The sequence below is a fragment of the Carlito syrichta genome, unplaced genomic scaffold (assembly GCF_000164805.1).
Source record: "Carlito syrichta isolate Samal-C Ts95f unplaced genomic scaffold, Tarsius_syrichta-2.0.1 Scaffold309326, whole genome shotgun sequence".
Classification (NCBI taxonomy): domain Eukaryota; kingdom Metazoa; phylum Chordata; class Mammalia; order Primates; family Tarsiidae; genus Carlito; species Carlito syrichta.
The window spans coordinates 324,991-342,582 of NW_007253422.1; the positions used below are offsets into that span (position 1 = coordinate 324,991).

Genomic DNA, 17,592 nt, shown 5'->3' on the forward strand with positions numbered 1-17,592 from the left:
CCAGAGCCCAGACAAGGGCAACGAATCGCCACTCACCATGGGCGGCTGGCCGACCTCGGCCCTGGGGAAAGGGGCGTGGCGCCGGCGGCACCGAAGCGCGCGCAGGCGCAGGAGCGCTGCGGGAACCAATGGCGGAAATGGACCTGGTCGCCGAGTTCCCGCAGCCTCCCGGTGCTGCGCGCTGGGCGGAGGTTATGGCTCGCTTCGCGGCCGGGCTGGGCGCACAGGGCCGGCGGGTGGTGTTGGTCACGTCAGGCGGCACGAAGGTCCCACTGGAAGCGCGGCCGGTGCGCTTCCTGGACAACTTCAGCAGCGGGCGGCGCGGCGCAACCTCGGCCGAGGCCTTCCTGGCGGCCGGCTACGGGGTCCTGTTTTTGTACCGCGCTCGCTCCGCCTTCCCTTATGCCCACCGCTTCCCACCCCAGACCTGGCTGTCGGCTCTGCGGCCTTCTGGCCCAGCCCATAAGGGTTTGCTGAGCCTGGAAGCCGAGGAGAATGCACTCCCGGGGTTCGCAACGGCTCTGCGGAGCTACCAGGAGGCTGCGGCTGCCGGCACCTTCCTGGCGGTAGAGTTCACCACTTTGGCGGACTATTTGCATCTCTTGCAGGCTGCAGCCCAGGCGCTCAACCCGCTAGGTGCGTGCCCTAGGAGTACATCTGTTGCCTGGAGGCCGAGCCTTTCTCCCCAGTCATTTATCCCCTTATCTCCTGCTTACCCTTGGGTCTCGGTTGGGGAACCCGAGTTAACAGGGAGCTTGTCTTATACCCCTCCCGATTTGTTACACGTTATGCTTCTCTTTGCAGGCCCTTCTGCGATGTTTTACCTGGCTGCGGCCGTGTCAGATTTCTATGTTCCTGTCTCTGAAATGCCTGAACACAAGATCCAGTCATCTGGGGGTCCACTGCAGGTGATGGGCGCTTCTCTTCCAGAGATCTGATCCCCTCTAACCAATCTTGGGTTAATATCCTCTTGATCTGGATATGGCCTTTCTGCATCTGTATGCGCTAGGCACTGGGGATACAGAGATGAATAAGACACCGCCCTCCCTCATGGACCTCACAACCTAGTGAGGGAGCTGGACACAGACATAATTGCAGTACAGAGTGATAAATGCTTTAGTGGAGGTATGTACAAAGTGCAGTCAGATCATGGGACGAGTGAATCTTAGGGGAGTCGATGAAGGCTTCCTGGAGGAGATGACTTGAATTGGGTGTAAAAGATAAGCAGAGAGTATACAAAGTGGGGAAGTTCGTTCCAGGGGAAGTTAGGCAGTTGGAGTTTGGAAATGGGTAGTAGGCTATGAACTGATGTGTTTTGGTAAGACTAGAGAGCAGACAAAAGAGACGGCTTGCTTTCATAGAAGGCATTGTATTCTTTTTTAAGGAGCTTGGGCTTTGTCTTGTGGAGCCAAGGGACACATAAGTAAGAGAATGAGATTAAGTTTTTGTTTGAGAAGAACATTCTGGCATCAGTGTGAAAGGTGAAGCAGACAGGGAGAGAGTGGAGTGGGTAGATTAGTTTGGGGTTATTGTTGTAATTTAAGGAAGCGACATGGAGAGGGTGGTTGTGATGTTGAGATGATCCGGCTTCTTGGAACCTGAGGGAGTTCTTATTTATTGGATGATATGGGTAGAATTTAAATAGGACAGACTGGGCTGGGTGCAGTGGCTCACACCTGTAATCCCAGCACTTTGGGAGGCCTAGGTGGGAGAATTCCTTGAGTCCAGCAGTTCAAGACCAGCCTGAGCAACATAGCGAGACCTTGTCTCTACAAAAAAATTTTTAAAAAATTAGACGGGCTTGGTGGCCTGCACCTGTAGTCCCAGCTACTTGGGAAGCTGAGGCAGAAGGACCACCTGAGAATTGAGACTGTGGTGAGCTGTGATTGTGCCACACCACTGCAATCGAACCTGGGTGACAGAGACTCTGACTCAAAAAAATAAAAAAGTTTTTAAAAGTGGGAGAAACTCTACCTGTAGGACACTTGCCAGCTTTGTAGAATAATTCATTTGTTCATTTCTCAAACAAATATTTCTTGAGTATCTACTATATGCCAAGCACTATTATAGGACCTGGAAATGAAAGCAGTGAAAAGAAACATACTGTGCTCTTGTGTTACTTCCTTTGTAGGGAGACAGTAAATAAGTCAAATACAGACTACATTTGGCAGTGATGAATGCTAAGGAGAAAAATAAAGTATAAACAAACTGGTATGTGATCCCTATCACGCTTACAATTTTTTTTTAGGAGAAATCCTGATGGTTAGCTTAGTGATTTCAGACTTTTAAAATTCTGAGATCTTTAGGTTATCCCATATGTTTTAATTCTATTTTGAAAGTAGCAAAACAACTCAACATTCCCCTTAGAAGGGATTGAGAATAGGGTAGTAGGAATTTTGATCAAGTGAAAATAAAATCAGTTCAGTTTCCTTACTGCTAAATTGTGTACAAGTGACAGTTTTACAGGAATCTAATAGCTATTCTACCAATGTAAGACATATTTTAGGATGAGCAATTTAAAAACTCAGCTTTATTTGGGCTTCTGTCAAAGTGCCATTTGCATAGACAGATTATTTGTATTTGTTTACCTGAGGGCTTGGTTCAAAAAATAAAGGGGAATGCTTGAGAAAATATTAATGGTGGCGAGGGTAGCAGAGCAAAACAGGTTCAGATGACGTGGTTTGCCCCAGATTATGTATAAAGCCTTAAATTTGGATATATATATATATAAATCCTATAGAGCCAAGGGATTTTAAACTAAGCATTTAATTGAAAAGTTTGACAGTGAGGAATCCCACTTAAATTTGATTCCTTAGTTTCCATAGTTTCCCATGAGATTGACCTGGCAGGTAGTGACTGTTTGCTTATTAAGCTTTTCTTTTTCCAATACAGATAACAATGAAGATGGTGCCAAAAATGCTTTCTCCTTTGGTTAAAGATTGGGCTCCCAAAGCATTTATAATTTCCTTTAAGTTGGAGACTGACCCCTCCATCGTAATTAATCGTGCTCGGAACGCTTTGGAAATTTATCATCATCAAGTGGTGGTGGCTAATATCCTTGAGTCACGACAGTCCTTTGTGGTTATTGTAACCAAAGACTCGGAAACCAAGTTATTGCTATCAGAGGAAGAAATAGAAAAAGGCATAGAGATAGAAGAGAAGATAGTGGATAATCTTCAGTCTCGACACACAGCTTTTATATGTGGCAAAAACTGAAGTAAACAGCCCTTATAGGATCAAAAATTGTTCAGGGCTCTTACAGATGGTGAGAGTTATTAATAAATCCTTTGCTTTCATAAGGACAGAGAAAATGGAGGAAAGGGAAAAATAGTGGTGTGCAGGCAATATGGTTTGGTATCACCTGACACCTGAATGTCATCTTGATTTTGAAATTGAACACTAGAGCTCTTTCTCACCTTTTTAAAAAAGAGCTTATTGGGAATTATATATTCCTCAAAATATGCTTGGGGGCCTGAATATCAGCCTTCTTCATACTATAAAAAGAGGATTATGGATGCATGAGTGGTCATGCTTTGAAGATTAAATATCTGTTGAGTGCCTACTATGTGTCGGGCCCTGTGCTGAGCTATGAGAATTAAAAAGATGAGTAAACATGTTCTGTTTGGGAAATGGATGTATGTGAAATTAAGTGCAATAAAGTATATACCCAAAAGCTGGCACAATGGAAAGGATGTTGTTTTTTGGAAATTTATCAAACATGGGAGTAGGGGAGAAGCATACCTCCTTGAAGATAGATTGTAGAATGGTGAGTTTCTCAACACGTCTATTTTTTGCTGCTGCTTCTAGATTCACTCCATATTTGAGTAACAATTCACCTTTCAAATATTTTAGGATTGCTTTTCAGGTAAATTTAACACAGCCTTCCACTTGGGACCAGGCAGGGGCCACATGGTGACCTTTGTCCTGAGGGAGACATTACAGTGTGGTAAAGAGTTTGGGCTTTGGAGTCAACTTAGCCATCTGTGTCATCTATTGGCTTTATAAACTTAGGTATGTGATTTAATGTTTCCTCCTCCATAAAATGGAAATAATAAATCTCACTGCAAAGTAATGCTTTGTTGTGAGGATTAAATAAAAACAGTGAACATAAAGCATTAGTCTGGTGCCTGGTAATTAACTCACACTCAGTAAATGATTGCAATTAGTAATTTTCTCACTTAGCAAGGCAGTGTTATTCCAGTGCCCTGTTTGATCTGTGAATCCTTGAGAAACTTTCAAAGTTCCTCTCACTGTCCTGGGTTTTGGTTTGGAAATCACAAGTAGCATAGTGCAAAACAAAATTCCCAAAATGATTTGTAGGAGAGTTCAGAGTACAATTTGAAAAACTAACATTAATAACTAGGTAGAAGCAGGTGCTGTGCTTCACATAAATATTTGATTTAAAATACAATGCATGGTATGTCATGGAGTTGGGAAGGGTAGCCCAATGTGACTGATAAGAGGTACAATAAATTTTAGTTGAGAAGATTTGAAGTGAAGTGCCAAGATACACTGAAATACTTCATTAAATCAGGAAGTGTGACCTTGAGCAGAGGAAAAATAACTAGCAGTCAAAACTGTTCTGGGAATAGCAGTCCCTTTGAACAAAGATTTTAAATGAACTTTAGGTACAATCTGCAAAACCTCAGAAGCAGTAGGCTTTGTCAGCAGCGGGTGAAGTACTGAAGGGGCAGGAATTTTCTTCCTTACATTCATACCTTCATGTGGATGATGACTTATCTTATAATGTACAGTGGGGATGAGTGGTGTTAAAACTAGAAGTGATCTTTGTTTTTTACCATAATCATTACTTCCCTTGGGAACCATTTCATATCCTGTTTGTTAATGTTTAAAAGTATCCATTATTTCATGGAATTATTTAAGGTGTTTTCCAATTCAGCTTAATTTCTCTTCAGAGCGCTTAAAAAGAGCATTTGCACAAATAAAAATGCCAGGAGTGTGTTTGTGTGTTTTAACAGCAAGTGGAAGAGTGTAAAGAAAGAAAAGGAAATGAATCAATGAGAGTAAAAAGGAATCTGATCTAGATTGGGGGATCAAGGAATGTTTCCCTGGAAGAGGTGATGTTTAATAAATATAGAGTTAAGTGGGCTACAGGTGGTGGTAGTCAGTATTTTAGATGACAGGAAAAACAAAAAACTAACGAGTCTGGTGCTAGAGGGACAAGTTGAAGCATTTCTAGAAGTAAAGGGTAAGATCCATCCAGATAATGCACATAGAACCAGCAAAGGTTTGGAAAGTACTATTTCCTCTTGGTGGACTAGAATAAGACCTCAAAAATGTTAAGTAGTGTTTGGGATTTCAGCAAAGGAAGGACCCCCCAAACATGAGTAAAATCCAGCTTTTTTTACTCAAATCTTGTAATAAGATCATCCAAAAAGATGGCACAAGTTGAGACCGTGTTAATTTTGTGTCATTTAGAAATTTTTATTTTGTATCATGTAGGTGGGAAATATGGTTCACCTATACCTAATTTTCAGTGCTACCAAAGGGCTTAAGCCTTAGGAATAAGTCTGGTCAAGCCCAGTTTCTTCATTTTTTACAATAATAAGCTAGGTCCAAAAATGTAACTTATTTGAAGTACCCCACGTGGTGAGTGACAGACATAGGCCTAAAATTCAGAACATCTGACCTGTCATCCCGCCTCTTTAAGGATGAAGTAACGTCTAGAAAAATAAATCTAAGGTTAATAGCCTGGAGCTGTATATAAGGCCTGGCGGGAAGCCCTTGCTAACTGGAGGGCCGGTAACGAAGCGCAGCCTCTCCATTGTAAGCGCTAGCTCTAACGTAACCATGGTGATGTTGTCTCCAAAGCCAATGGAATGAGGCGTACTATCAATACAGCCGGAACGACTCCACCCCCGCGATCTTAAGGCCAATGGTGTAAGCCTTAACAATGGTCTCCAAAAGAACAGTCGCGGTCGCCAGTGGCGTGCGACGTATCTAAGGTTCCCGCCGGAAGAGCGCCTTTACGTCTCCGCGGCGAGCGCGGTTACTATGACACCCGGATCTCCGTAGGCACCTGCTGCTGGCGGCTGAGCTTTCGGAAGCCGCGCGTCCTCGGGCCCTCGCGACGTCCTCCTAAGGAAATTTCCTGCCCGGTTCCTGAAGTTCCTGCCTCAGCCCCAAGGAGGAAAGCACTCGTCCTCCCCTGTTTTCTGCAGTCCAGGTCTTTTCCGCTTCTCTCCCCAGTATGGCCCGAAACTACAAGAGGAGAGAGAGCCGCTCCTGGACCTTCCTTTCTAGTCCCGGTTTGGGGCTGGAGTGATTATGCCTAAAGATGGATTAGTCGGCGTCCCTGGACCCAGCTGCCAAAGGCATTTAGTATCAGGCTGTTGCTCCTAATAAGAGCGGACTTTGAACACCCTCAGTGAGTTAGGTAGGCGCGCCTTTTCTCACTTTGTAGGCAGAGTCTCGAGACGCACCCCTGGACCCCCTGCGCCCAAGGTCCAGGACGCTACAAAGTCCTCGGAGGCAAGCTTTCCCGAACTTGCAGGCCCGCGAACAAAGAACCACCATTGTTTGGCCGATGTTCGTCTTGCAGAACCTTGCTTGAATCCTGATGGAGCTTTGAAGGCCTTTTGTATCCTCACCATCAGAGGGCATCAAGTCAGTTTCCTTCTGCCTTTCGAGCCACAACCTTATCCACTTCTCTCATCATTTCCAGCACCAGTGTTCTCATCCTGCTTATTCCACAGCCATTTTAACCTGTCCCTGTCCACGCTGCACATCACTGAATGTTTATTCTTCGTCTCCTTCACCTCTTCATGTGTAGGCCACCTCCTTCTGCTTTCCTGCTGCAATGCTTTGTTTCTCTAAGTATTCTACATTCTCCAAGCCTCCAATCGTTGGGAAGATTTTCTCTTTCTCTGCACTATGGCAAGCTATCAATCTTGGGTGAACTAGAGACTAGAAAGAATGGAGAAGTGCATATTGGTAAATATAAACATTAAATTACTGCAAACCTAATGTGTTTTTGAAAATGGAGAAAATATCAAAATTGCAGCCTATTTCAAATTATATAATGAAAGAAGTTTGTTTCTTGTGTAATTAAGTGAATACTGTGTTAGGCATAAATTTTAGTGATGTGTTTATACATGTGAAAAGATAATTCAAAATGATCGTGTTTGAGAGTTTCAAGCTTAAGCCATATAAACCCAACTTCTGGGGATATGATAGATTTTCTGGAGAGGTGATGCTTGAAATAGCTCTTATGCCTTCTTTTCCTGTCGGTTTCTGAATCAGAAAGCATTGTGATGTGTGAGCCAAGAAGCAAAAACAAGGAAGAGAAGTAATTGAAAGTAAATATTTCTGTCAAGGGAGCAGTCATAATGTCCTAAAAAGACTGAACAGAGGGCCTTAACTATAGAATAAGATTAATTAAGATCCAGTGCAATTTTATTTTAGCTTGGACAGCTTGATTTAATTTGCCTTACAACATACATTCCTTGTTGAGTCTTACTATTTCTTCTTCGGTATTCAAGTTTCAAGATAAACCTATTTGAGGATACACAAAGTATATGTTTTTAACAAGTATTTTGGAGGTTATAATCATTTGGGTATTTAGTTTTCCCCGGCCAATTGAAACAGCTATTTGTGGTGTCTCACTCTTAGAGCCAGATTAGGTTTCCAATTACTGAGAAATTCCATTTTCTCTTCTATAATAGATTGGAAAAGAAAAACAAGTTCTGCAGCTCCTTCAGTTTTGCACTTTAAATGGGAACTGATAAATTCTAACTTGAAAAAAGAGGATGATGGATGCTATATTGTAAGGGGCTTTCCTTTTTTTTTCAAATATGTATTTATTAAATAAACATTGTTATAGCAAGATTAATTTAAAAACTTTTTCTTCTTGCCCTAGCACAATTCTAAGCCTGGGGGAGGAAGAGCCGTTTCACCTCCAGAGAGGCATTTGGCCGTGTATGAAAAGATTTGTAATTGTCACAACTGGGGATATGCTACTTACATCTAGCTGTGCACTGAATAGTCCCCACCACAGTGATCCAGCCCAGATTGTCAGTTGTGCTGAGGTTGAGAAACTCTGTCCTAACCTATCAGCAGTTTATTTTTTGGTTCTTCGTCAGTCCTTGCTCACATGTGTACATTTTTTTCATAGTTATGGTGTACATTTTGCCTTTATTTTTCACTTAATTTTATATTTTAAACATTTCCCACATTGCTTTCAACTTTAAAAAATAGTATATTTCTGGTGGGGCATGCGGTGGCTCACACCAGCACTTTGGGAGGCCAAGAAAGGAGGATTGTTTGAGCCCAGGAGTTCAAGACCAGCCTACATAGTGAGACGTCAGCTCTACAAAAAAATTTAAAAAATTTAGCTGTACATGATGGCACACACCTGTAGTCTAGCTACTCAGGAAGCTGAGTGAGGTGGGAGGATCGCTTGAGCCCAGGAGTTTGAGGCTACAGTGAGCCATGAAAGTGCCGCTGCACTCCAGCCTGGTCAACTCAGAAAAGGAAAAAGTATATATTTTTTATTTTTACTTGGGAATTAAAAAAAAAAGAAACTGTTTAGTATGTATTTAAGATGTCTGTAAGTTTTAAATTGTATTTGTGTGGGGGAAGAAAGAAGGGTTAGGTAAAAAGTCACCTGACTGGATATTTATCTTTGTGGCCATGCTATTTACTTCGTTTCCTAGTGTCACTCAAAGACCGTGGGTCCAAAGCTTATCCTTTGCTCACAGCCAGGATTTGTACTGTGGCATGAGACATGGTCCTGGCCTATACTGTGGTTGGAGGATACCTGCTAGGAGAAAAAAGAACAAGTAGAAATGACTGCACCCATTCTCCTTGCCTTCTTCCCATTTAAGATTCTTTGTCTGTTTCAGTTTGTTTGACAGCTTTACTGTTTTATTCTTTGTTTCTAGAAATGTTTAGAGTCTAAAACCACTACAGGATCCATTTCTTTACAGAGAGTAAACTTTGGAAAGAATAGTATTCTTGTATACTTTGTTGTGTGGGCAGTTTTAGGTGTTTAGATGTTAGAGCATTTATGATTCAGAGAATGGATTTATATTACCTCCAGATTTGCTTTATTAGAATTTTCATATTAGTCAACCATCAAGTCTCAATAAATCCATCGGAAAAATATTTGTTCTAGGATGTCATAGCATCATTCCAGGCAGAGGGATCTGAATGTCAAAAGTCATGGAAATATATATAATTGGTATATACACTTATATGCCAGCAAGTATACTAACAAGGGCTAATGTTAAGGAGTAGCAGAAGATAAGGCTAGAGAAACCCGCAGGTAGAGAGACCATGCTAAGGGGTTTGAACTCTGCCTGAATGCAATGAGGATGTTAAGCTAATTGGTCTAGGAGTTTTGCTGAGCACAGGTTGGATGGGGGCCAGCCTGGCAGCAGGAACATCAGTTAAGGATGCTATTACACTACACTCAGCAAATAATGAGAGCCTAAACTGAGGCAGCAATTGGAGACATGGAAAGAATGAAAAGAAAATAATAAAAGAGGTATTACAAATTCAGTGACTGGTTGTGTATGAGAGTAGGATGAAAGAGAAAGAGAAGTCAAGGACAAATCCTAGGTTTCTGGCTTGGGAAAACTATATTGATGGTGACTTTATGGAATGCCAAAGTAAGAGTGAAGGATGAATGGATTGTTCAAGATGAATTACTTGCTAGGCAATTGGATATACATTAGTCTTAGATAATAGACTCATTTTATATTGCTCTCCTAGCTTATAGCCTTGTCTCTGAAACTTGCATTTCTCTACCAATCTTTGCTTAAAGAGGAGGCTTCAGTGGCCATATTTGTACCCCTACTTCCAGCCCATTCCATGAACAACTGACTGACTGAGGAATATACAACTAACTTTGGGGGGAGGCACAACCTATTGGTTGAGCAAGAGATAATTGTCTCTCTTTCAAAAAATCGAACTAAGAGATACAAAGACAAATGGTTTAAATCTAAAAAATCAGGTAGGCTTAGGACTTGAATAGTTGTTTTCAGTCTTGCTGATGAGCAAGCAAAGTCCATTTATGTAGAGAAAAAAGAGGAGCAAGCTCAGGGAAACCCAGAGACAAAAGACCCCATGGGTCTGGAGAGGTTATTTGTGGCTATCTAGTTCTGTATCCAATTCCTGTGTAGCCACATTTCGTCTTCAGCCTATGTTCTTGTGTCATATCCATTCAGTAACCTTCCTTTGAAGTTGGGATTGCCTGGCTGTGGGGGACAAAAAGCCCAAAATAATAATGGCTTTAAAAAGAAAGAGATTTAGCTGGGCACAGTGGTTCATGCCTGTAATCCCAGCACTTTGGGAGGCAGAGGCAAGAGGACTGCCTGAGCCCTTGGGTTCGAGATCAGCCTGGGCAACATGGCAAGACCTTGTCTCTACGATAAATCAAAAAATTAGCAGGGCATAGTGTTGCATGCCTGTGGTTCCAGCTACTTGGAAGGCTGAGGCCAAAGGATCGCCTGAGCCCAGCAGATCGAGGCTGCAGTGTCTGTGAGTGTGCCACTGCACTCCAGACTGGGTGACAGAGTAAGACTCCCACTCAAAAAAATTGTTTTATTTCTCTCACATGAAAGTCAAGAAGAAAGCAATCTGTGGTTTGTATGGCAGCATCTTGAAATTGTCAGAGACCCAGGGCTTCTCTCCTAATGTTATGGTATCCAAGAGCGCTGCTCAAGCTTCAACTATCTTAATTCCAACCGGCAGAAAGGAAGAAGGAATAAGGAAAGGGGCATCCTGTTCCTTTAAGGATGCTTTCTGGAAGCAGCACACAATTCCATTTATACCCCATTGGTCAGAATTTAGTCACCTGACTGTATCTAGTAGTGAAAAAGTCACCCTTGTGATCAGTCAAAAAATAAAATACCTTATTTCATGGAGAAAGGGAAGACTAAATATTAAAGGACAACTGGAAGACTTTGTCAGACTCTCCTGTATTTGTTCCAACTTCAATGTGTTTCTGTTTCTTGTCATTTTTTCTAGATAGATCTGGAGCATTGCAGGGATAGGTTATTATTTAATCCTAACAACCCAATGAGGTAGGCATTTACAGTTATTTCTATTTTATAGATGGGAAATAAAAATGTAAAGAAGTTACACAACTTGTTTACGTCACATAGCTATAAAGTGTGAAGCCAGGGGTTGGACTCCTGTGCCCAAGCTGTTAATCATCATAGTAATTAGAAGGGCAAGAGAGTCAAAACGGTTTTTGGAAATGGCAGAATTTGAAAGGCCTGTGGAAGAAGAGGAGTCAAGGAAGAACACTGAGAAGGAAAGACTAGAAAAGAGTCAAGATAGAGAAATGACATCACAGAACAGAAAGGAAAAATTTTAGGAAAAGAGTGAAGAGGTGCTGCAGAGATTATATATAGAAAGAATCAAGTCCAGTTGGATGTGGCATTTTGAGTTCACCATTGTCTGATAATTTGAGTACAGTGGGAAGAGCTGAAGCCAAAATGCAGGAGGGTGGGAGATACACTGTCTAAAAGAAAACACTTAGCTAGATAGGGATATGGTAGTGTCCAAAGGAGGAGGATTTTTTGTACTTTGTTTTTAAGATCAGAGACATCTTGAGCTGAAGATAATGAGCATACAGAAAATAAAATGCTTCCCTGAGGAAGCAATATGAGATGGGACCTAGAACACAGGTAAAGGGATTAGCCTTGATCAGGAGGATGGAAATATCTTCCACCGAGAAGGGAAAAAGAACAGGATGTGTAAGGATGAAGGTCGGTATGTTGGCAGTAGAGAAAGAAGCTGACAGTTTCATGATGACCTTAATTTCACTAGTGCTGTAGGAGACAAGATCATCTGCCAAGAGTAAGGAGAGAGGTTAAAGTTTTGAATAATTGCTGAGTGATATGGCAGCAGAAGCTGACAATTCACAAATGACCCAGCAGTTGAAAAGCTTGTCTCAGGCCGGAGACCATGATTTCATAGTGGCTCCAATCTGCATGCTTGCTTGATTTTTCTCTACCAGCACTCAGCAACCTAACATAGGTAGAGAATAGTCAAATGGTTGCATTTTCCAGGGTTGGATTTGCAAGGAAGGTGGGACAAGGGGTAAAACTATTGGGGACATTGCCAAGAAATTGTTTGAAACAATCAACAATTGGATCCAGACTTGAGGGAATCAACTGAAGCCAGAGTATCATATTTTGAGAGAGGAGGTAATGGTCCAGAGCCTAAAGGTCTTCCTGTGATTGTATAATATAGTTTAAGAGAGGAACCACTTCACACTCATTAGGATGTTTAGTGGAAAAAAGTAACATGAAATAAGTGTTGGCAAAGGTGTGGAGAAATTGAGATTCTTCTGTATTACTGGGAAGAATGTAAAATGTTACAGTTATAATGGAAGATCATATGGCAGTTCTTCAAAAAATTAAGCATAAAATTATATATGTAGCAAGTCCACTCCTAGGTATATACCCCAAACAATTGAAAACAAGGATTCACATACTTGTACATCAGCATTCACAGCAGCATCACTCACAATAGTCAAAAAGTAGAAACAACCCAAGTCCACCAACAGATGAATATATAAACAGAATTTAGTATACACAAACAATGAATATTATGCAGCCTTAAAAAATGAAATTTTTATACATGCTACAGTATGGATCATCCTTGAAGACATTGTGCTGAGTGAAATAAACCAACATAAAAGGACAAATGTTGTATGATTTCACTTATGTGAGTTACCCAGAGTAGGCGGATTTGTAGAGACAAAGAATAGAAAATTACTAGGGGCTGAGGAAGACGAGAATGGGAAGTTATTGTTTAATAGGTGCAGAGTTTCTGTTTGGGATAACGAAAATTTTCTGGAAATGGAAAATGGTGATGGCCAGACAATGTTGTGATTGTACTTAATGCCACTGAGTTATACAGTTAAAATGATTAATTTAGGTTACATTTGTTTTACAAGTAAGTTAAAAGAGATAGGGCAGGAAGCATAGAAAGTGATGGTCAGAGAGGGACATTAGAGTTTAGTATTCCAGGGTTTCACCATTAATTCAGGTTATGATAAGAGCTCAGGTGTAGTCAAGGGATAGGTGGCTAAATAGAATGAACATTTAAGATCACTGGCTTTGGGAGGGTGGTCAAGTGGAGGAGCTTAGATGAGTCATGCACTTAGATATTGACCTGAAGCCTAATGCTGTCCTGACCAGCAAGCCCCCTCTTCCTATATCTTAACTTACCCTCTACGACTCCAACTCTCTCAGAAGCCAAGGATCCAAAGGTATTTTCAATATCCTCCATCACTTTTTCTTTTCAACTCCCTCCAACCGAAGACTCTCCCATTCCACCCCTACAGCATGGGGATTATGCTGTACTGTGGGGGTAAACAACCCACAGTACAGGACTTATAATGCTTTAAGCATTTATTTTCCAACCACTCACAGTCTCATCAGTTCATCACAGCTGCTATTTAACATTTTGATGTATTTGCTTCCAGTCTTTTCTCTGTGTCTCGTTTTCACATAGTTATAATCATGCTTTTGCATTCTGCTTCCTCTCTTGCCATTATAATGTAAGCGTTTTTCCGTATTGCCAAATAATCTTCATAGTATGCTACCTATTCTTAGTGTCTTGGACTGTCTGCTTCCCTGAACTAAAACCATAAGTGAGCTTTTGAATCTCAGAGACCTTGTGGGGAGGAGGAAGGTATGAGTGGGGATCAGATGATAGGAGCTGGGGAGAACAAGAGATTTTTAGTTACAAGTCATGTGAAGACCCATGGAGGTGCAAGAATTCAAACCGGAGTCCTTTTTTCTTTTATCAGTAATAAGATCAGATGATAATTAAAACTTTATATATTGTCCACAAAAACTGTTGATGTAAAAATGGAAAGACTGGAAAAGTTAACAATCAAAGAAAAAAATATAGTTTTGCTTTTAAAACAAAACTGAATATAATTATTTTTGTGAACTGTCTGCAGTTCAATAACAATTATGTCTATCACTACAATTTGGATCACATTAACTTGGTTAAAAGGTATTTGATTATAACAGCAACTTTTATTTATATTTAGTGGTTCTAGTAACAAATACCACTTCATCAATCAGCAAATATTTATCTTTCACACAGTGTCTTAGTGCTGTTTTGTAGCATTATTACTTGCAACCTAAAAAAACTAAAAGCAATATTTATGACAGTCTTAGATGAAGAAGTTTCTAAAGAGATTTGAATAACTTAATAGTCAACAAATTATGACATAGTCTGTGAGTAGGATAATTCCCTGATAATGAATAACTTGTGACTGTACTTAATGCCACTTAATGTATATTTAAAATGGTTAAAATGATATATTTAGTTTATATACATTTTACAATGATGGGGCAGGAAACTTAGAAAGTGGTGATCAGAGTAGGACATTTGGAGTTTAGGATTCTTTTTTTTTTTTTTGAGTTGGAGTCTCACTCTGTCGTCCAGACTGGAGTGCAGTGGCCGCTCCCGGCCACCGCAGCCTCGGCCTGCTGGGCTCCAGCGATCCTTCCGCCTCAGCCTTCCGAGTAGCTGGAATTACAGGCATGCGCCACCACACCCAGCTGATTTTTTGATTTATTGTAGAGATGAGGTCTCACTGCCCAGGCGGGTCTCGAACCCGCAGGCTCAGGCAATTCACTCACCTCAGCCTCCCAAAGGTGCGGGATTACAGGCTGAGCCACCGAGCCCGGCTTAGTTTAGGATTCTTTACAGTTAGAGGGCTCTCTAGCTTCCAGAATAGTCCTTTTATTTCTAAATATTCAATAAGAGGAGCAAAGGCTTCTTTGGACTTTATAAAAGAAGAGCCCTTTGGGAGATTTTTAGATTATTGTTTTTAGATTTTTAGATTTAGGTCAGAACAGATAGGAAAGGCTGTACTTTTTTTCACTACATCATACATAATTTGCATTAAGTATATATCATGTCATTATTTCAGAAGATATTATAAAGCTGTTCAAAGCTTTAATATTTTTTGCATTTTCAGCTGTTTCATTTAAATGCTCTCCATCACTGGATAATATAAAAATAGAAAAACAAAAATAAACATTGTAAAGTCTAACTCTAGGATATACCCATACCAGATTTCTTGCAACCTCAGTTGTGTGTGTGTTTGTGTATGTGTGTGTACACATAGACATATGCTTATCTATTCTATCAAAGGAAAAGTTCAATTAAAAGATGTATTTTACCATCTTCACTAGGAGGGGATTGGTCATCTTGCTACTACAAAAGAACAACTCTGTTTGTCTGGTGCTTATTCCAGCACCGTAAAGAAAGATTGAGGACTGCTACCAGAAATGTAGAAGAGCTTACAGTAAAGCAGATGGAAGAGACAAAAGAAGTGAGAACTAATAGCATAAAGTTTTAAAGATATCTGTGGTTTTTTTTCATTGTCTTTTATTAAACTGATACATTAAAAACTAATATTTGAATATCATTGTACAGTTTGCAAAGTACCCATATGTACATTTTTTTTCATGAAACATGGCGACAGTCTGTATTGGTTTCTGGTAGAGTACAGGTACAGGATGTTGCCCAGAGATAACTGATTGAACATCCAAACAGGTCTGTTCAAAGTAGCTTTTATTATCTTGGTAAAGTCATCTTGTCTCAGGAACTGACCCTCCAGGTGACACTTTTCCTTGAATGCTTAGAAACTAATGTCAGCATACATTAGTAGATCTGCTTTTCAAAGATGGACATGTGTTAACCAGACTCATACAGATGTTTGCAAAAAAAAAAAGGCACCTGCTAATTATTATTGCCATTTTGAATCGGGGTCTTACTCTGTTGCCCAGGCTGGAGTGCAGTGGCACAATCACAGCTCATCAAGTGATCCTCCTGTTAGGTACCAGCCTTCCAGCAGGACCTCGAAAATGTTAGGTCAGATCCGCTGGGGAGTGTGTGCGACCCAGTATAGTGCAAAAGATGCAAAGAATTACACAGAAGTTAGATCGGAAAATATAATTTATTTAGAAAGTAAATTAGAGAAGATTTACCTCCTCAAGGCAGGGAAAGGAGCCAAAGCTAGGAAACATGGCGGCCGTGGCTCAAAGAGCCATGTGGACACACCAGAGTTTAACAAAGCAATGACTGGAAAGTAAATTAGGAGATTCACCTCCTCAAGATAGGGTAGGGGGCCAAAGCTAGGAAATATGGTGGCTATAGCTCAGAGAGCCACTTGGACACACCAGTGTTTAATAAAGCAATGGCCAGAAAGTAAATTAGGCGATTCACCTCCCCCAGGTAGAGAAGGGCGCCAAAGCTCAAAGAACACATGGCCTGGCCAGTACTCAACAAAACAATGGCAACTGGTGTTTGTAGTTGAATGCCTTTTAAACCTTCCGTTGGATGGGGGCAGGTTGTTAAGGTGATTGGGTGGTGGTCTGCTCCAGGTCGTCACGTAGGCAGGTAAGCACAGGTACTGACGTCAGGTGATGGCAAGCAGATGGGTGGGCTAGTCACATGAGTGCTGCCATGGTGTTGGAATCTGTGTCACCAAAGTCACAAGGGCTGATCAGGTTAACTTGGGTCTTATGGGTGGAGGCAAATACTTGAAATAGAAAAGCAAATTAGTACAAAACAAACTGGGGAAGGGGTTGTAAAACAATTACCAATAACTACCTTTGAGAAACCAGTTCTGTCCTTGGTTAGTGATTAGAGGATAAGTTAAACTGCTAGAAAAACATGACAGAACTAGGCAGTGTTAAAATGGCTGCCCATTGGGTATATTAACTTTATCTTACATCCTTTTACCTTCCACTTTCCAAGTAGCTAGGACTACATGTGTGTACCACCTCACCTAGCTAATTTTTAAATTTTGTATAGAGATGGGGTCTTGCTGCATTTTCTAGCCTGGTCTCAAACTCCTAGGCTCAAGCAGTCCTCTCACCTTGGCCTTTTAAAGTGCTAGAATTATAGGCATGAGCCACCATGCCCAGCAACACCTGTTTATTAATTGATAATAAGAAAAATAATTGATAATAAGAAACGAGACACATATTTCTAGTAGCTGATGCATTCTCTTTCAGGTACAATACATGGGAAGATAAATTTTAATCAGATGTTTATTTGGTGAACAAATTATTCTTTTTTTTTTTTTTTTTTTAATTTAAAGACAGTTGTCTCGCTATGTTGCCCAGCCTCGTCTCAAATTCCTGGCCTCAAGTGATCCTCCCACCTCGGCCTCCCAAAGCACTGGGATTACAGGTGTGAGCCATGGCACTCAGCTATGATTCTTTATTTTTATTTTGAAGATAGGGGTACACTTAAGGATTAGGTATATAAGTGGTCATCATACAGGTAAAGTTTGGGCCCCCCTTTGGTCCCCACTTTGCATGGTTTGAGATAAGGTACCCTTATTGATGTTATGTGTTCTCCATCCTCTGGCAGTTTCTGGCTACTGCCAATCCCTTTCTTATAGTATTATGTTGAATGTTCAGGGTCCACTTATGAGTGACAACATGTGGTACTCAGTTCTTTGCTTCTGTGATAGAATACTGAGTATTATAGACTCTAAATCAGTCCAAGTTGCTGTGAAGTCCATAATTTTGTCCTTCTTTTTTTTTTTTTTTTTTTTTTTTGAGTTGGAGTCTC

At 40.9% G+C, this 17,592-nt stretch overlaps 1 protein-coding gene across 10 annotated transcripts; it reads left to right on the top strand.

Moving 5' to 3' along the window:
* Positions 1–69: 69 nt before the first annotated feature.
* On the top strand, positions 70–15,197 carry PPCS (phosphopantothenoylcysteine synthetase). 10 transcript variants are annotated; one of them, XM_021717140.1, is made up of 4 exons: positions 98–636; positions 805–908; position 1,561; positions 15,157–15,197. In XM_021717140.1, the coding sequence occupies exons 1-4, from the start codon at positions 129–131 to the stop codon at positions 15,195–15,197; spliced, it is 654 nt and encodes a 217-aa protein (XP_021572815.1). In that variant the 5' UTR covers positions 98–128. The 10 variants fall into 10 exon arrangements, 9 of the variants coding, with proteins under 9 accessions (XP_008065371.1, XP_008065369.1, XP_008065370.1 ...); XM_008067180.2 differs by lacking the exons at position 1,561; positions 15,157–15,197 and adding an exon at positions 2,893–3,692 and having other exon boundaries at positions 70–287; XM_008067178.1 differs by lacking the exons at position 1,561; positions 15,157–15,197 and adding an exon at positions 2,893–3,692 and having other exon boundaries at positions 75–636.
* Positions 15,198–17,592: the final 2,395 nt, after the last annotated feature.

Bases quoted from the DNA above. Each gene is read 5' to 3' on its own strand.
- PPCS (XM_021717139.1), top strand. From the start codon at position 129: ATGGCGGAAATGGACCTGGTCGCCGAGTTCCCGCAGCCTCCCGGTGCT. The intron at 909-2,892 runs GTGATGGGCGCT...TTTCCAATACAG, and splicing joins CATCTGGGGGTCCACTGCAG to ATAACAATGAAGATGGTGCC.